Source organism: Giraffa tippelskirchi, chromosome 12 (assembly GCF_054371585.1).
Source record: "Giraffa tippelskirchi isolate mGirTip1 chromosome 12, T2T-mGirTip1v1.2.pri, whole genome shotgun sequence".
NCBI classification, from domain to species: Eukaryota; Metazoa; Chordata; class Mammalia; order Artiodactyla; family Giraffidae; genus Giraffa; species Giraffa tippelskirchi.
In genome coordinates, this window is record NC_137286.1 from 53,943,706 (window position 1) to 53,964,464 (window position 20,759).

Consider the following 20,759-nt stretch of genomic DNA (forward strand, 5'->3'; position numbering starts at 1 on the left):
TCCCATGTGCTGCAACTAAGACACAGCACAGCCAAATAAATATTTAAGGCTATATGTTGAAAGGGACAGAGAATGAAGGCAGAATGACCAGGGGTGAGGGCAGAAGGCCAGTTGTGGGGAAAGAGTTCACAAACTGGGGGAAAACCATGAAGGAAAGCATCCTGTGAGGTAAATCACAAAAGAATAGCCTGCAGGCTTCTATGACCCTTGTCTGTGTTTGCATGGATAGAAGAGTTAAAGGACTTCATTTTTCCATGCCTAGGAAATGAAGAAAATAATGACTCTGTTGACACGAAGCTCAACCAGTGTGGTGCCCAGGTTGAGGAGGAATGCTAGAAGGGAGTTGTACCCACCTTACTGAATATTGAGACAGTTACTTCTGGTTTTTGTTTTGAAAGTTTGTCAAAGATATTCTTAAGATATGTTACTGAACCTCAAGAGTTGAATGAATGAAGAGGATTCCTTGAATGTTTTCATTAATTGAAATGTTCAAGTCAGGGATTCCCTAAGGATTTAATGGAGAGCTCCCAAGTCAGGAAATCCGTCGAAGTCCATGAAAATGGTTAACAGATTGTTTAATTTTGAGATATAAAGCTTTGGCTTACCAGAGTTCTTCAACCTTGGGTGTTCTTTGAAAGACCAGCCCTATGACGTATTTCCATGGTAACTGGAGTGAAGAGTCTAGTAAGGTTTTGAGGGTTAGTGCTACTATATACTGCTCAGTTCAGTTCAGTCACTCAGTCGTGTCCGACTTTTTGCGACCCCATGGACTGCAGCATGCCAAGCTTCCCTGTCCATCACCAACTCCTGGAGCTTACTCAGACTCATGTCCATGGAGTCGGTGATGCCATCCAACCATCTCATCCTCTGTCGTCCCCTTCTCCTCCCGCCTTCAATCTTTCCCAGCATCAGGGTCTTTTCAAATGAGTCAGTTCTTCGCATCAGGTGGTCAAAGTATTTGAGTTTCAGCTTCAGCATCAGTCCTTCCAGTGAATATTCAGGACTGATTTCCTTTTAGGATGGACTGGTTTGATCTCCTTGCAGTCCAAAGGACTCTCGAGTCTTCTCCAACACCACAGTTCAAAAGCATCAATTCTTCCAGGCTCAGCTTTCTTTATAGTCCAACTCTCACATCCATACATGACTACTTGAAAAACCATACCTTTGACTAGACAGACTTTTGTTGGTAAAGTAATGTCTCTGCTTTTTAATATGCTGTCTAGGTTGGTCATAGCTTTTCTTCCAAGGAGTAAGTGTCTTTTAATTTCATGGCTGCAGTCACCAGCTACAGTCACCATCTGCAGTGATTTTGGAGACCAAAAAAAAAATAAAGTCTCTCACTGTTTCCATTGTTTCCCCATCTATTTGCCATGAAGTGATGGGACCGGATGCCATGATCGTAGTTTTCTGAATGCTGAGTTTTGAGCCAACTTTCTCACTTTCCTCTTTCACTTTCATCAAGAGGCTCTTTAGTTCTTCGCTTTCTGCCAGAAGGGTGGTATCATCTGTGTATCTGAGGTTATTGATATTTCTCCCAGCAATCTTGATTCCAGCTTGTGCTTCATCCGGCCCAGCATTTCTCATGATATACTCTGCATGTAAGTTAAATAAACAGGGTGACAATATACAGCCTTGATGTACTCCTTTCCTCATTTGGAACCAGTCTGTTGTTCCATGTCCAGTTCTAACTGTTGCTTCTTGACCTTCATACAGATCTTGCAGGAGGCAGGTTAGGTGGTCTGGTATTCCCATCTCTTTAAGAATGTTCCAGTTTGTTGTGATCCACACAGCCAAAGGCTTTGGTGTAGTCAGTAAAGTAGAAGTAGATGTTTTCCTGTGTTTCAAAGTTCTACAAGCCAAGCTTCAGCATGAACCGTAAAGTTCCAGATGTTCAAGCTGGATTTAGAAAAGGCAGTGGAACCAGAGATCAAATTACCATCATCTGTTGGATCATAGAAAAAGCAAGAGAATTCCAGGAAAACATCTACTTCTGCTTTATTGACTGTGCCAAAGCCTTTGTGTGGATCACAACAAACAATATAGTGCTCAGTTCAGTTCAGTTCAGTTCAGTCGCTCAGTCATGTCCAGCTCTTTGCGACCCCATGAATTGCCGCACGCCAGGCCTCCCTGTCCTACTCAACACTAAAAAAGCTTAAGATCACGGCATTTGGTCCTATCACTTCATGACAAATAGGAGGAGAAAAGGTGGAAGCAGTGTCAAATTTTATTTTCTGAGCTCTAAAATCTCTGCTGATGGTGATTGCAGCCATGAAATTAAAAGATGCTTGCTCCTTGGAAGGAAAGCTGTGTATTGAATACACTAAACAGAGTATTGAAAAGCCAAGACATCACTTTGCAGACAAAGATCCATATAGTCAAAGCTATGGTTTTTCCAGTAGTCATGTATGGATGTGAGAGTTGGACCATAAAGAAGGCTCAGCACTGAAGAACTGATGCTTTTGAACTGTGGTGTTGGAGATGACTCTTGAGAGTCCCTTGGACAGCAAGGAGATCAAACCAGTCAATTCTAAAGGAAATCAGTCCTGAATATTCATTGGAAGGACTGATGCTGAAGCTGAAGCTCCAATACTTTGGCCACCTGATGCAAAGAGCTGACTCATTGGAAAAGACCCCGATGCTGGGAAAGATTGAAAGCAAAAGGAGAAGGGAGTGGCAGAGAATGAGATGGTTAGATAGCATCACCGACTCAATGGACATGAATTTGAGCGAACTCTGGAAGATAAAACTTCCAGAGAATTTGTCCAAACTCTGTGAAAGACAGGGGAGCCTGGTGTACTGCAGTCCATGCGGTCACAAAGAGTTGGACGCGACTTAGCGACTGAATAGCAGAGCCACTATATAATGTCTTTGAATTAAGTCCTCAGTCTTACAAGCAGGAATATTGAGTGAATTAAATGAGTAAAATGACCTTCTTACATTTTGTGAAATGTCTGCTATACAAGCAGTGAATGTAGGTTCTGTTTTACAGTATTTATTTGTGGCTGTGCTGGATCTTCAGTGCTTTGTTCAGCCTCTCTCTGGCTGCAGTGAGCAGAGGCTACCCTTCGTTGTGGTTTGTGGGCTTCTCACTGCAGTGGCTTCTCTTGTTGTGAAGCACAGGTTCTAGGCATGCAGGTTTCAGTAGTTGGGGCTCTCAGGCCCTAGAGCACAGGCTTAGTAATTGTGCAAGGGCTTAGTTGCTCCATGGCATGTGGAAGCTTTTCAGACCAGGAATTGAACCCATGTCCCCAGCGTTGGCAGGGGAATTATCCACTGCACCACCAGGGAAATTCAAGTGTAGGCTCTTGAAGCAGCTCTCTGGATTCAGATCCTAGTTCTTTAACTTTGACTGGAAGTGATTTGTGGCCATTTACTACCTTTCCTGACTCAAGTTCTCATCTGTAGAACGAACATACCAGAAATTCCTATTCATAACATTTCTGGAAGAATTAGATAAATTAGTGCCTGTAATGTGTTTAAACTAGTGGATGGCCTGCAGTAATCACTTAAAAATTTTCATGATTATGAATATTGGTAAAATTGCTTTGACTTTCTTCCTCTGTGTATTGAACTTTTTAAAACCTGTGAAACATTTAAACATTTTGCTACTAAAACTGTGGGTTGCTTAGGAAAAAATACATGACTTCACTGACTAGGATGTTGGGAGGGCAAATCTGACATGGTGTGTGCAAATGTGTCTGGTACATAACTTCGTTTTTAGCATCCAACAGATAAATACATGTGACACACCTCATACTTGCACACGAGCAAATGATCATTGAGATCTTTATAAGGATTGCATTAATTGGGAAAAAGGGACAGCTTGATAAAATTCGTTTTTAATATATGAGTGTAATATATTCCTTCATCTATTTGGGCTATCTTTAATTTATCTCAATACTACTTTAAGAGCTTTATATATAAATATTTGACACATTTTTGTGAGATATAGTCTGAAGTACTTGATTTGTTTCCATTATTTTAAATGGCCTCTTTTTTTCAGATTTTGTCTCTGCCTGTTTGTTACAGGATAGAAAAGTGAAATTTGTTTTCCAACATTGACTTTGTATCTATCAACCTTGATAAACTTAGTTATCTTAATTTTTATATGAAGATTATTATTCTGGATGTTGTATTATATAAACATATTGTCTAGGAATATTTTTTTTCTTTCTTATTTTTCAGTCCTTATACATTTGACTTTGTTTTCTTTATTGTCTTGGCTAGTAACACCAATACAATGTTGAACAGAAGTGGTATTAGCGAATATTCTTTTCTCATACTCCTGTCTTTTTCAGAGAGAAAGCTTTCAACATTTTGCCCTTACTGATGTTGTTTTCTTTAGGTTTTTGTAAAGATGCTTTATCAGCTTAAGGAATTTACTGTTTGTCCCTATTTTGCTGAGACTTTTTAATCATGAATGTAGGTTGAGTTTTGTCAAACTTTTGTTATGTTCATTGAGATAATCTTATGGTTGTTTTTGTGTTCTTCTGTTTTTGTTAATGTGTATTATTATTGTTGATTTTCAAATATTAAACCAGTCTTACATATCTGGAATGAAACCAGCTTCATCATGCTATCCAGTTTCCTTATATATGGTGGGATTTTATTTACAATTTTTTTGCCTATGATTTTTGCAGCTTTACTCATCAGTGAGATTGGATATATAGTTCTTGAAAATTCCTTATAGTGTGAAGGTTCTAGACTCATACAATAAGTGGGCAGTATTCTCTCTCATTATCTGAAGTTCGTGTAAACCTTGTGTTGTAACTTCCTTTAAGATTTTATAGAATTTTCTGGTTAAGTCTTTGAGTCTGAAGTTTTCTTTCAGGAAAGATTTTAATCAAATATTCAGTTTCTGTGGTATATATAGGTCTGTTCAGCTATTCTATTTCTTCTCATATTTGTTCGTGTATCATTTTCTAAGAGTTTGTCCATTTTAAATTTTCTACTTTTTGACATAAAGTTGTTTATATAAAAAAGTCCTCTTATCGTCAATGACAGTAGAATCTAGCATTGTCCACTTCTTTTTGTTTAAAATTATGTTTTCCCTTCTTGACAGTCATTTATCAGTTATATTAGTCTTTAGCAAGAACTGTCATTACCTTTGTTAATCTCCCTGTTGCCTGTTTTCTTTTCCATTAATAAACTACTCTTATCTTTATTACTTTCTTCCTTCTACTTTCTTTGAGATTAATTTACTATTCTTATTTTAACTTTTTAAGATGGATTGCTAGATCATTTATTTTCAGTCTTTCTGTTTTCCTAACATAAGCATTTAAAGCACTACAGTTTCCTAGGTGCTTAGCTCTATGCCCAACATTTTGGTATTGATATTCATTATTAATTCACATTTAGTAAAAACTTGTTTTCTAATTTCTGTTTTTATTTGTTCCTTGACATGAAGTATATTGCTTAATTTCCAAGTATATGAAGATTTTCTAGCTATCTTTTTGCTCCTGTGTTTTAATTGCATTGTTTTATGGTCAGAAAATAGAGACCTAACAGTGAGCACCTTTTTGCTATTCCACAGTCTAATATTCACCATTACTTTTAGCATCCTCCCAGTCAGTTCAGGAACCCTCTTAATCTATGTTCTATATCTCTTCTTTTTGACATCTATCTTTCTACTCGCTGTGATGCCTTTTAAGTCCTTTTTTGGGCTGTCTTGCACGACCCTATTTTCTGTGGTATTTAAAATCCTATTTAATGCATGCATGGTGCATGATTAACTTTAATCACTGTGCTTCTTTTTAAAGTTTTACTTGCTTTGTTTTCAGATCTTCTTGGTCATTTTTTACAGTCTCTTCTTGACCATATTTTTAAGCCTTTGTTTTATGACTTCTAAAGTATTAAACGTTATTATTTAATGTATTATGTTTGCTTTCAGAATTTGAGGTCTTCTGTTTGGGTATTTGCTATTACTTCCGATAGCTCTTACTCATGATGCTGTGTATCCATTTATATTTTTCTGTTTTAACTGTCTATGAGCTCATATTCCTTGTGTATATGTGTGTGTGGGGGGGGAGTATACTCAGATATATGGGTTGATAATGCATTTCCTTAGAGAAGATTACTGCTCTAGTCACTTTGGGGTGATTCAACCTGGAATCTCTTTTTTTAATTAAGTTTTTGCTGAGGTTTTTTTTAAAGTATACTGGTAGCATAAACTTGGATGATAAATCCTGGTACCAGCAAATCCTGGTACCAGCATCATGACGCAGAGAATTCTTCGCATCTATTTGTATATGGTAGATTTGTTCTCCCTTCTTTTCATCCTTTTCCACTCTTGTCTTTCTACTCGTCTCTCAATTCATCCTTACCCTGAATATGTAAGTTTTATGCAGTGTTCTTCTACTTGAATCTTCTTTTGTGGAAGCCCTATGCTATATGTATCTTCTGCCCCCCATAGAGATAACAGATATAGAAGTTCAAAATTTTAATATCTGGCAGAAATTATTAGAGTGAAATTCACTTTGGAAGTTGGTAACCTCCAGAATTCTTACAATACATTATCTTTTACACTCTATTGTTTTCTTATTTTTAAGTCAGTTTAGTGGTAGCTTTCTCTTTTTTTTTTTTCAAGGTACTAAAATTATTTGTCTATGATGTTATTTAGATATTATTTGATACTGAATCTATTTTCTTTTTTAACTACTTACAAACCATACTGCATCAGACATTAATGTACCATCTCTGCATTCTTGTACAAAGATATTTGCAGGTTAAATTTCTTGCCCTGGCATAACAGGGGCAATTATGGATTCCACAACCTTTTCACAAGTATTGTGAAGTTGCCTCCTGAGAAGTTCTACTATGGAAGAGAATAGTCAGGAATGCTGCTGCTGAGTCGCGTCAGTCGTGTCCGACTCTGTGCGACCCCATAGACGGCAGCCCACCAGGCTCCGCCGTCCCTGGGATTCTCCAGGCAAGAACACTGGAGTGGGTTGCCATTTCCTTCTCCAATGCATGAAAGTGAAAAGTGAAAGTGAAGTCGCTCAGTCGTGTCCAACTCTTAGCGACCCCATGGACTGCAGCCTACCAGGCTCCTCCATCCATGGGATTTTCCAGGCAAGAGTACTGGAGTGGGGTGCCATTGCCTTCTCTGATAGTCAGGAATGGACCTATATATATGTAGAAATTTTGATGAACTTGGTAGTGTAAAATATATAATTTTTATCTTTAAGAAATATAAACAAGGTGTTTTAAAAGACAAAGTAACAAACTGAAAGTGTTTGCAACAAATATGACAAAGAACTGATTTCTTCAGTTTCCAAAGAGATCTTATTTGAGGAAAATATCCAGCAACGAAGCTCCAGGGAAAACAGACAAGTAGTAACGTCTATGTGTGTGTGTGGTTAAAATATGCAAGAAATAGAGCTAACTATTTTTTTTTTGGATAAACTTAAGGTAAAAATTTAATTTGAAAACTAAGCTATTTTTCATGTGTTACCAGAGCTATTTTTTAAAATTTATTTTTAATTGGAGGATAGTCAGTTTACAATGTTGTGTTGGTTTCTGCTGTACAACAGCGTGAATCAGCCATAGGTACACCTACGTCCCCTCCCTCTTGGACCTCCCTCCTACCCCCAACCCCATCCCACCCCTCCAGGTAATCACAGAGCACTGGGGCTGAGCTCCCTGCGGTATACAGCAACTTCCCACTAGCTGTCTGTTTTACATATGGTAATGTACATGAAGAGCTAACTATTTTAAATGCCAGTTCCTATCTAATTCTAGCAAAACTCTATGCTATGAGTATTATTCCATTCTGTGGAGAAGAAATTATTGTTCAGATTGATTTGAAAGACTTTCCTGTCTTTTTCAGCTTTTCAGAGATAGAGCCTGAACTCAAATCCATGCCAGTTTGCTTGTAAATTTTCTTAAGTACTTTCTTAAATAGTTGGCCTTGGTGAGGATATAAGCTGAATATCACTGAGAATCAAAATGACCAACAGTCATATTAAAATGTGTTCAACTTTGCTTATAATTTAAAGACATGAGATAGCAAATACACACACATACATATGTAGTATTGTATCTGCCCATAGGCAATCTTTAACAAGAGATTGAGGTATAAGTTGATTTCTCCTGTATTTTTCTATTTTTTATTGAGTATAGTTAATTTGCAATGCTATGTGTGCATATATATGTGTGTATATATATATGTATTTTTTTCAGGTTCTTTTCCATTATAGGTTAATATAACATACTGAGTATATTTCCCTGTGCTATAAGTCCTTGTTGTTTGCCTGTTTTATTTATAGTATTATGTATATGTTAATCCCCAAATCCTTACTTCAGCCTTGGTTTGTAAAAGGGAGATAATCCTTACTTGAAAGAATTATTGTTAAGCATTACAATCTCTCCCTCTCTGTATGTATATATATATATATATATATATATATATATATATATATATATCTTAGGACAGTGGCACCTACTAAGTGCCCAATAACTATTATAAGCTGCTTGGCCCAAATCCCCTGATATGTGCCCCCCCCCAAAAAAAAAGACAACAAAAATAAATCTTTCATCTCTTTTATTCCTAGCACAAGGCAAAGGGTCAATAGACAGACATGTTAAGTGAAGATGCCTGGAAGAATACTCTAGACACTCATGAGCTCTCATCAAGGCACTGGATTTAATGACTACTTTCTAGGATTCTGCAAGGATTTCCACAGTACATTCAGTCCCACATCTCATATTCTAGATCTCAAGTCAAAACAGGCAATAGATAGGACAAAAGGAGCCAGGGTCCCTGTGAAAATGATATGTGACAACATTCCCTGCGTTATCGGTGGGTTGGTGGTGTAATGGTTTATAGCCAGAAGCTCCGTAGCCCATTTTCAGGGCATCATTACCCTTCTGGAGTCAACGAGTCTGGAAATTCTAAATATAAGTTATTAGAAAAACACAAGAGCACTGTAATAATAGCCTCCCGTCTCTAAATATTTACTGGCAAGCATGTGTTAATTGAGAGAGAAATATTGACTTTGAAGTGACCTAACTCACCTTTCATTTTGAAGCTCTGCATTCACAGAGCTGCATGACAATGTTGCAGTGTTTAATCACTTTTGAGAGTCAGAGTTTTCTCTTAAGTACTGTCGGTTCCAGGAAGGCCGAGTCACCAAGATCCAGACGAGCTGAATGGCAATTGGTCTGTGACCTTCACCTCAAAACTGTTTTCCAGTCATTCTGGCAGACTTTTATATCCCAGTTTTGAGAAGCAACTTCTCCAATAGACCTTTTTTCATGTGTATAACTAAGAAATAAAAACATGGCAAAATGAATCTACCGCTTTTCTTTAGCATCAGAGAAAATGACATGTATGTGGTTTGTCTACAGCACATTTAACTGGACGGTCCCATTCCTTTCATTCCTGGCCTGTTTGATACTGGCAGTTGCCACCATCACATTGTATTTCATTCCACTCCGGTACATCATTTTAATCTGGGGTAAGTTTGGCACGGTCCTTTTGCTAGCAATCAATTCCAGGTAAGAACCAATTACTCATTTTTTAAGTGCAGCTATAAACTTTAAATGTGCTTTTGTTGGCAATTAAACATGAGATTAAGAAAAGCATTTGGGGATCAAAAACTTCCAGGACCTCCCTGAAAAGGCCAGTGGCATGAACGGTCAGCATAGATGCTTATAGGCCTCTTGCATAATTGCAATCAAATAAAAATGTGATTGTGCATGCTATTTCCCTTTGGGCTTTCAGAGTCATAAATACTCCTGAATAATATACTGTTGTGGCCCAGTAACTTTCAGGAAACACTGTTATTCAAACAGTGAGCAAACACCTGCATCTTGCCCTGTATTTATAAAAGTACATCTAGCCACTGCTAGGCTGCTCCTGACATTTCATCTCCCCTGGAAGGAAAAAAAAAAACCTAACCCAAAACTTAAAACCAGAAGCAGTGAGGTGAAAGGGAGGGGCACACCGTGACCACCTAACCAGTGCCTGACAGGAAAGGGAAAGCTATTATTTACCAGGGGAAATGGTAAGCCTATATAAAGTTCAGCTGCTTTTTAAAGAGTAGAAACAAAAATGGCACACTGGAAATAAATTTCAGGACTTGACTTACTACTCAAGCTAACACTGGGAAAAATTACAAGCAGCTTTGTGAATATTTGTGTCTGTTGCTGGGTGGGCACTGGGTTGATATAAGGAGACTACATTGCAGTTAATTAAGCAGTCACCCCTCTTCTGGAAGAATCTCTCACTTCTGGTTTTCCATGGCTTGGCTCCTGTGACCACTTCTCAGTTCTTAACCATAGTCATCTCTAGGGATCTGCAGGTGTTAAGAGGTTCAGGGGAGCTACAAATATGTGAGTTGAGATACATTCCTCTTTAAGCAAAAGCTGAAAGCCTGCAAATGCCAGGGTGAGGGGGAGCTATAAAATATTTCTAAAACCACTAATTGTAGGCCATTTCCAAAGAAACCCACAAAGGTAGAATCCTGCTGATGAGAAAGGCCAAACCTGGACATGCAGAAATGGGAAAAGTCATAGGAAAAATAGAATAACTCATACATTTCTGAAATAGAGCATAATCCATTCATTCTCTGTTTTGTCCAGGAAGAGAAAATTCTGTCACATAAAGTTTCTCTCCTTTGTAACAAGCTCAAGAAAAGGAAAAGATTTTCTAACTTCCTCTTCAGGGGTCCGTTTTAATACTAGATGATGCTCACTATTTGAGAAAGTTGTCATATCCATGCTTAGTTTTTGTTCCTCTGTTGTGTTTTTTACTTTTAGCACATTGGCCCATATTTGACCCTTAGGAAAAAGAACATGGAGCTTTTCAGGGGCCCATTGATTAAGAAGGAATATGTATTTTATAAGAAGCATTTTCTTGAATACTCATATACTGAATGTTATCTGTATAGACTGAATAATCTCATTCTTTCTTGCTTTTTTTTGTACTAGTTTCTCAGTCCATTTACTCTCCACATTTAAAACACAAATCTTGAAACTCTTTATGATCTGTCCCTAATGAGAATTCAATCCAAAATTACAGTCATTTGGCCAGTGTTTTCCTCATTTCTAAGGTGATGTAAGACGACAGCATGGTCAGCTTGGTAAACACCATTGCCTATTATTTCTTCATCCTTCTGGTACAGAATGCTTTCCTGCACCTCACCCTAGACAAAGAAGACTATACTGTATTTCTTCCTTAGATTGTCCATTTCGGGATTCCAATCCCTTTCAATTTACTCCTAATCCCTTTGACCTCTAGTTTTATCCTCCCAAGTTCTTGACAGCTTTCAACATTAACTTTTTGCATCTACTTAATAAGACATTGTTCTATTTATTGTTCAGCTTATGGATGAAATTATGAAATAGCATCGAGTTTATGATGCTCTCCTGGACTGAAAGTAGTCCTTTGAGCTTTATATTGTCTCATTCATTAGTTTTAGATTCTAGACAGAGGTTTATAGTTTATTGATGAGTTTACCATAGATAATGTAGTCAAAAGCCTTAACCATAACATCATCTCTTGCCTCTTCTTATTATCTAAAACCTGCTATACTATCATGGAATATATTCTGCCATCCTATTAGGACTTATTATTTTGGAAGACAAGTTAGTTATTAGCACAGATGTAGGGCTTTCCTTTGCACGTCTCTTACATGATGATATTCTTGGCAGAGAATTTAGCATGTAGAAGAAAACTTTATATGTGTTAAATTTCTATTGTTCCTTTTAATATTATTAAGGCTCAGAAGACTATTTCTTTATTTTTTTCAGTATGGAAGTGAAAAAAAAATTATGTTCATTGCCTGTTTATAGTAGTAAATTGATTTAAAATAACCAAAAATGTTCAATAATAGAGAAATGATTTAAGCACATTATGGTAAATCTACCCAAGGTACACAGTAAAAATTATGTTTGGGGGGAAAATGATTATATGATGATGTTAAATTATATTACATTATGATGTATTTTTACATTATGATACATTTACATTATGATTTTTGTTGTTTCATCAAGTTATGTGTCTGACTCTTTTGTGACCCTCATGGACTGTAGCCCACCTGGCTCCTCTGTCCATGGGATTTCACAGGCAAGAATACTAGAGTGGGTAACCATTCCCTTCTCCAGGGGATCTTCCCAACCCAGGGATCAAACTGGAGTCTCCTGGATTGGCGGACAGATTCTTTACCTCTGAGCCACCAAGGAAGCCTGTATTATTATATTACATTATGTTTTAATAAGGATATTTTGTATCCTTGTATAGTGTGATCACAAATATGTTGAATGTACCTATATCATATAACATACATGTTTGTATTTATTTTGACAGTCATTGTGAGCAGCCCACTTAATACATGCAAGACCTTTTACTCTTTGAATATGATTCATGTTATAAATGCACAGCTGAAGGACTACAAACAAAAATAGAAAGACTATTTCTAAGTTACTTACTCATTTTCATTGAGTCCTAAAATTGGTAGATAAAAATCTTCAAAATTTTTGTTTACTGTTTTTAACCTTTTGGAACAAAATCATTTAACTCTATGTTCCTCTAGAGTTACATACATATTCCACTATATTTCCATATTCTTTACATCCAAATAACATTTTTATATAAATATTTCTTAAGTAGCACAATTATTTAACATAAGCCTATGAAAATAGCCTAATTTCATGATGACCATGGGGAATATTCCTTGATTCACCAACTTCACTGGTTTTAAAGGACAAGATGCTTTCTGTCCTCTTTACCATGTAATTCCTAGGGAAGCTACACAAGGGTAATAGATCTTTGGTGAGTACTTGGCAAATATTTTATGAGTGGATAAGTCTGCAAGTTTAATACCTATGATCTCATAGATGGCATTTTTTGAGCCCGCCACCTCTCTTATTTGGGAGTATAATTTTTGAAAATTAAGTTAAAAGTGGTTTAAGAGGGATATCTAGAATTTTCTCTAGGAAACTGTAAATTTTCGGTACTGAATTTCGGTAATTTATTTGTCATATGTATTTCTAGAAGGCAAGGCATCTTTGAGGATTAGATCCCACATAGGTTTTCTGTATCTTTTGGAAGGTTTCCCATATTCCTTCCATTCTGTTCTTCATCATAGATACTCTAAATATAGTTTTTCAGGTCTGATCTGAGCCACTTCTGGCCTTCTGAAGTAGATTAAGAACTCCCCAAGCCAGATTTTGAGCATCTTAAAAGAAACTATGACTTATTTAACTTTGTATCCCCATTTGATAGCACAGTATATCTTACATGTAAGACACTTAGTGTTTGACACAGGAGCAAGCAAGGACCCCCTGCCCCACCTCACCCACTCCCACCGATATATTGCAGTCAGGGTTACATGCCGGTCACTCATACAACGTTGTATCTAACTCAGCTTCAAGTGGTTATTCCCTACTGACCACATGTGCAAAGCGGCCAGGTAGCTTTTCCTCTCTCATCTCCAAGTGTTTTCTTTTTTTTTTTTTTTAAACTGGAGGGATCTTGCCAATCTGCTGATCTATTCTATGATCATTAAATGATAATGCCTTTCCCAAATGTTAATCCCTTGGTATTTAAATTCCACTTTCTTTCTTTGTCTAAAAGAAAACAGAGTAAAAATTCACAGCATATATGCTCTATTTGTATTGTTTAGGTTAAAAAAATCTAAAGGTACCTGCTACTGGAGAAAGACACAACTTCCAAATTGAGTGTGTGATAACATGCTGCTAGTATAAATACTCTTCCATCACCACCTTCTTTATTTTCTTGGCTTATTGTCATATACAGTAATGATGATTAGCCCTCTTCCTTGTGGTGAAATTCCAGATTTTAGAATGCTTTGTGATTCTCCTTTCAACCCATGGAACTATGTAAGGCAGGCCTCTATTATTCAGAATTTAACATAAGAAATCTAAGACACAGATTAAATAATTTGTCTGAAACCACGCAGCTAATAATACGTGGTGCAGCCAGCCTGGGACCCAGCTGTGCCCGTCCCCAAACCCTTCTTCCTCGCCCCATTGCTCTTTAGAGCTGACCAAGTGATCTGTGCTGCCATGTTGACACTCGCTTTCACACAGTAGATAATACGGTAGAATTACTGACATTTGAGCGTGTGACACCTTAAAAAGATAAGGTGTGCTTTTGTAGCATGCAGTCTGAGTTCCTAGTAATTTTCAGCCTAACAGTGTTTTTCAAACAGAGGCTGTCGGAGTTCTTTGTGGACTTCCTTCTGCCCTTATTGGTGCATTTGAGCTACTGGGCAGGTTTATAATCTTCTCAGTGACTAAGAATGCAGTGTTTTGATCAGCAGTGATATTATCCCTGCCTGGCTGTTCATTGTAAAGACTCCAGATGCTCACACTATATATAATTAACAATAGAAGATATATCTCTTCTCAATACGTCTTTGTCTCCCTTCGTCATGTTGCCTTGTCTGTTTTCTTTTGCCAAGAAGCCCATGCTACAATTAAATGTCTTTAGAATAACACAGTGGAGAGTGTTTTAAAGGAACACTGGGGGAAATTTTAGCTAGAAACACGAAGCTGGCTGTGGGGGCAGAGAAAAAAGGAAGGCACAGAGAGGCTTTGACTTGAGAAAAAGGGCGTTATTTGCAGGAGGTCTTCTCCGGCTCAGTCAGCAAGCCACCCTTGACTTATGAACATGTCTGGCTTCCCTTTGCCAAGTGGATGTAAATCTGACCCTCTTAAAGAAACCACTAGGACTTCACTTTGTGTCAGGTATAATGGCACGCAGAAACTCCAGTTCTTAGATGAAAGCAAAGTAATAGTTAATGAGAGAAGAAAAACATCAAATCTTTTCTGTGTGGTGGACTGTTGAGTAGGTAAATCTTGCCTTCACTTTGGCATAAGCGCTAGTGGGAGAACACAAAGTGAGCACTCAGCTTTGTGGGGAGTGACCGGGACTTCAGTTACATCCTTGATAAGCAAGCACTCTGTAACCAAACTTCAGGAGGCCACCTTGTCTTTCTGCTTCTAAAACACAGCACGAAATGCAGTTGACATTTGGTGAAAAGGTCACAGTTTGTGAGCTCTGGCTATATAGGCACACCCCTGCCCCCCGAAAGAGCTCTGAGGAGCAGAGTAGGAGACCAAGATGGTGGAGAGGTGCCTCCCTCTGGGGAGGGAACTCTGGGCAGAGCTTTTCCTGGATGTGCCCATATGCCCCCACCAAGGACAGCTTAAACGTCTCAGTTCGGTCGCTCAGTCGTGTCCAACTCTTTGCGATCCCATGGACTGCAGCACGCCAGGCCTCCCTGTCCATCACCAACTCCTGGAGTTCACCCACACTCATGTCCATTGAGTCGGTGATTTAAACGTCTCACCCCCTTCTAATTACCGTTGTCCTGAATCAGCTCGGCTCCATGGCCTAGCCAAACCCACGCGCCAGCGCTGTGGTCCATAAATTAAGCTAGCAACCAGAGTAAGATAATTTTCCAATAATAACTTTTCACAGTTTTCTGCAGCATCAAAGTACGACCAACATGTCAAGTTCTGTTCTGCAGCGAGAGAAGGAAAACCTGTGAAAATGAGTTGGAAGGGGGGAGATAGATTTCTTGCAGGTTCTTTTTAACAACAACAAAAAAAAACAACTCCCACCCTCCAGCTCCCACTGCTGCCTTTGGTCCTCAGCTCCCAAGCAGAGACTTGTTTGGGCTAATGAAGGCCTTTTCCCATCTGGGACATTCGTTTTCCTAGGCGAGGAGGCTGTTAATCAGCGTCATCCAAAAAAACCAATGAGCTCCACAGTTTTAGTGTGTCTCTGCCGCCCTGCTGCTGGGACTGTAATGGGATTTTCACAGCTGAAGAAGGCACAGCCCCTCTCCAATGATTCCCGCCCCCCCTTTCTCCCTCCAAGAAAAGACATTTCTGAATGATTCCACATGACAGCGACGGGTGCATGACTTGAGATCCAGTGATCATTTTCACACTAATTTTTACTTGTGAATGCTTCTCCTCCCCAAGTCGGGTGAGTTTTTAAAGATCGGCAGACAAATAGGGAGAGAGATCAACAGACAAAGAGATCTCCCAATATGTCTATTTTCCAGGCATAAACAAATTCACTAAGAAGCTTCGAAACCCCTATGCCATCGACAATAATGAGCTTCTGGACTTCCTCTCCAGGGTACCATCTGATGTTCAAAAGGTACGTAATGAACGGCCACCACCAACCAGGGCCCCAACCCCAAAGTCTGGCCTCCCCCCCACACCCCAAGCCAGAGGAGCAGGGGGCTGAGCTTGTGTGAGTCACTGAGATAACGAATCAGAAAATCCTTCAAGAGGCCTGGCTGGCAGAGAGGTGGCCGGCAAAACCTCTGTCCAAAGCGTGAGATGATGGGGGAAAATTATCCTAAAGAAGAGCTACTTAAGAATGATCTGGAACTCACACTGCGAGGCTGCAGTGTGGGGAGGTTTGTCCTTTTTCTGAGTGCTTGCTTCCCCAAAGAGGGTCAGATGGGCTCAGCAAGTGGGGACACAGGAAACCCGGAGCCGGGGGGAGGCTTGCCCATTTTCTTCTTCTTCCGGATGGCAGGCATTCTCCGGGAAGGAGGGGACAAGAGGATCATTCTTTCAATCCTTGTTTGCCCCGATTATCTCCCGGGCCTCCCCCCTCTCCCCTTCTGTCTGAAGACTTAAGAGATGCTGAGGACAGAGCTCCCACTTACTCTCATACACATAAAGGCAGAGATGGCGTGCGGTAATTCAAGATGAATCAGAAGCATTACCCACAGGTAATGGTCCCTTAGTCCAGCAGTATCCCGTTTCTGTGGCTACGTAGAGATTAAGCAAGGCAACAGCACCAGAAAGTCTATAGAGCAGCCTAGTTCAGGCCCCCGCTGATGAGGCTGGTGTAAACCCGGAGGAGGGAGGGCGGGCACAGGTGAAGATGTCTCTAATGGAGGACAGAGGTCATAGAATAGGTAGTTGGGGAGACAGTGGCGTGAAACATCATCAGGACGATCAAAGACGCAGTCAGTTCTCATGTGAGAGAATCCCAAATTGAACGTCAGTTTCATCCTCAGGCCAGTGTACCATAATTCATTTCCCAGCACCTCTGGGTGGAGTGCAGAGATGTAGGGCTGACAGGCTCCGGAGAGTTTCTTTCCCCTTCATTCTAAGTTCTAGAGATTAAAATAGACTCTGTGTTGCTTTTTTTCCTTTAACCTTCATTTAATGATATAATTATCTATCAAAATATATTCTATTAATATGAATTTACTCGTTAACATTGCATTACAGGATTGTAAAATAGTAACCTGGCCCCTGTTTGTTTTGTCTTGAAGATTGACAGGCATATCATCCCCTAGGGGACCTTCACAAAACAGCTCTAAGGAAAGCATGCCTTTTCCACATATCTGCTTTCCACCAAGTGTAGCTCAGCTTATGTGATGGAGTAGGACGTCCTTGGGGAATTTGGCACAAATACTCAGAATAGTGAGCACATGTGGTCTGTAATACAATACTTTACACAAAGCCATTCCACAGTCAGCCTATCCAAGCCCACACAGCAAAGCAATGTGATTGCAACATACCATCACTTGAGTCACAGTATGCATTTGTGCCTGCATCCTTGAAGAAAGGAAATTCCCAGCAAGCCCCCTCTAAGGACTGTCTGTGCACAGTTTGGGGACCAGCCTTCAGTGAGGTCATCCAGTTGGTGTTGGCATGAAGACTGAGGATGCAACAAAAGAGCATTCGAGGGAGATGCCCAGGAAGCTAGTGAGATCTGCGTGTATCTCCAAGAACACTTGCTAATAACACAATAGGCAGTTGGCCACTGGGGACTCCCCACATACTCATGTTTGTTGCAGATGTTTTAGTCATTATACTGTAAATGAAATCCATTTTTAAGAGAAATCTTTATTAGTCTGGGGCTGGTATCCATTTCAACATTCTTTCCCTCTCTGGCAAAAGAAATGGGTATAATTGGCAGAAGTTTTTTTCCCCCAAGATTTTAGATACTTCTAAATGAATAATTCGTAGTAAGTTGCTGTATCATATACTAAGATAAACTTTCCCAAGGGGCCATTACTAAGCTCTTTCCTGGTCGAACACGGGCACACACAGAACTGAAATCTAGCAGTGCCCCGCGAGCAGGTAGAAACCCATGCATCTCATTAGAAAAATCTGCTTTTAATATTTTGGTTTCAAGAAATGATGCATGACTCTTCAAATCCTTCCTGCAATTAATCCCTCCATGTTCCTGTGTTTAGAAAATGATTCATTACCTTTGAACCTTCCTTCCTTTGCCTTGCTGTGTCCTCGGGGAGCCATTAACACACTGTGGTGAGCTAGGGTTACCTAGCCGCCAGCGTCACGTCTGTCTGTTTTCACAGGTGCAGTATGCGGAGTTGAAGCCGAGCAGTAGCCAGAGCCCCGTTCGGAAGAAGCGCAGCGCGCTCTAGGACACACACTGACTCTGGACACCAGCAGCCGATTGCATGTTGGACTGAGACCGGGGTTCTCTGTCGTTCGGTGGTAGCCGTGGTGTCTTTCTGAGATGCGTGCCGCGTGGAGCCCTGTCTTTACCCTCCCCTTCTTCATGGCATAGATGCACGTGCCCATGGGTGCATCCGTGTGCAGGAATAATCGACTTGCATCTTGAGGCAGTCCAGCGAAAGGAAACACTCCAGAGACTGTAAAAGACCAACATCACTTCTTCCAACAGGAGATTAAAGCAAGCTTCCAGGGGTCTCAGCACCCTCCTTGAGAACAGCCAGGAGGCCACTTGGATGCAAGTGTGACTTTGAACTTGTTTTCACATCTCTAACAGTTTCGCATCAAGATTCAGTTACATTCACTCGCACCCTCACACTCCTTTCAGATGATAGTTTTTTTTTTCCTCTCTGAGTTAACAAGTCCTTGATAGCCACCATCTACCCAAATAATGTATATTATAAATAGATTTTTTTTTAAATTATTACCTGGATCATCCCAATTCTTTGGGGATCTTTCAGCCATAACAACTAAAGACCTAGATGTAGAACTTCAGTAAGCTGCTTGGTGCTGAATGCCAGCCTGCCTCCTGGTCCACTGCTGGTAATGGATGCTCTGGAATGTTCTGAGAGATCATTTGCCCAAAATGTGAAGGACTCAGTGAAAATATTTGGGTGCTTCAAATAGCCATTTCTTCTGTCGTTACTTTTTGCTTATTTCCCAAATATAATCTCAGTAGTATAGCTTGAGAAAGAGGGGGAGGGGTGAATGAGGGAATTCTGAGAGTATTTAGAAAGATAGACTGAGGAGAAAGGGACCAATGAATGTGGCTGCTTATCTGAATGTCATAATCCCTTCACTTGCCTGCCCTTTTAAGAAAGTAAAAATGCTATAGCAATCCACGTGGATCTTTTGTTCCTAAGCAAAATAAGCTATACATAATAAAAACATATATCTCAGAACCCCATTCCTAGAAAGGTACAATCCCCAAAGTCTTTTTGAGTATACCATACTTTCCCATTTCACTGTAACCTCCTCCAAGTAAATATCCCAATTTTTGTGCATATATAAAATGTATGCAAATATCTTTCTGTTCAAATGATATTTAAGTTGTAAAGACTATATTTTGTTGACACATACTTTGTATGTGCAGTTTTATATATATATACATATATATATAAAAATATATGTATTGTAAAGAAAAATTGAAGTAAAAAGATCTGATTCAATAGTGAGTTTTACTGGTTTTCTTTTTTCTCTCTCTCTCTCTCTGTGTTCTAATTTAATAATCTTCAAACAAAATGTTTATGAAAAATGCCAAAGATTCTAAACCTTATCATCCTGTGTCTGTTTTTCTTCATATTCTATCTTCCTGGGTTGCTTTCTCGCTGAGCCAGATTTCTGCATGATTTGATTTACTTCAAGTTAATGAAGCTGGCTGAAAAAGAACCTTGCAGAAATTATAAAAGCTCCAGTAAATCTCTGAGTTGTACATACAATAGATACCCAAGAACCTCTTTTGTTAAACCAGTTACTCAATCTCCTGTGTAAACAATGCCTCATTGTCTCACTCCCAACTACCATCCAGTTTATCACAGTCTGTCATTTTGTAATGACCTAAGTCAGACATTTTTAAACAGACACGTGAGATCTGATCAGTCATTTGAATGAAAACTTTCAGCGGCAAAATAACCCCTTATTTATTCAAAAGGAGAACCAATACTTTATTGTTGCTCTTTTCTATAGAATCTCAAAATGAAATAATTCACCCGAGAAGAAGGCGTCATTAGTTAGACTTATTTCTTCTGTAGTCCGATTGGAATTTTCACCATTGAGTTTAGGACACAAATAGCAGCTGGAGATGCAAAAGCAAGGACAGAATCAACCTTTAATAACTTTGAATGGAAAACAATTGTTAATTGATTAAGTACTCATGGGATGTTAAAAATGAATATTATCTGCAAGTGAAATGTTAAGATTCATACAAGTAGTCAAACGCCATATGAAAGATTTGGGGATGCTTTGTAGATAAGATTTATGGGTTATGGTTTTGTCATGTGATAATTAAACATAATTTAGTAGGACTGTTGAAAGCCTGACCAAACTCTCCTGGTTCTCTTCTCAAGCCCATTGAGAAGCTCAAGCTCACAAGCCCATTCCCTGCCCTGCCTGGATGTCTTACGGGCATCTCTAGCTCAGCGGGTCAGGAATTTAGCATTATTCATGTGTTCAGGACCCCGAACTCCACAGCTTCCTACTAGCTTTGTTATTTCCCTTACTGGCACAGGCATCTTACAGGTTCGGAGGCCCCTTGTTGTTGAGGTCTA

General features: G+C 39.3%; 1 protein-coding gene across 6 annotated transcripts in view; it reads left to right on the forward strand.

Annotated features, from left to right (window-relative positions):
- The window catches only part of MCTP2 (multiple C2 and transmembrane domain containing 2), a 255,126-nt gene extending 235,630 nt beyond the window's left edge, over nt 1–19,496 (forward strand). For 4 of the 6 annotated variants that reach the window (XM_081552154.1, XM_081552155.1, XM_081552153.1 and 1 more), the window contains 3 exons: nt 9,349–9,458; nt 16,044–16,141; nt 18,333–19,496. In XM_081552154.1, coding sequence (XP_081408280.1) covers nt 9,349–9,458; nt 16,044–16,141; nt 18,333–18,401 — 277 coding nt within the window. In that variant the 3' untranslated portion in view covers nt 18,402–19,496. Of the gene's footprint in view, nt 1–8,552; nt 9,290–9,348; nt 9,908–16,043; nt 16,142–18,332 lie in introns of those variants that run through there. The other 2 variants (XM_081552157.1, XM_081552160.1) reach the window with 2 other exon arrangements.
- The last annotated feature ends 1,263 nt before the right edge of the window (nt 19,497–20,759 follow it).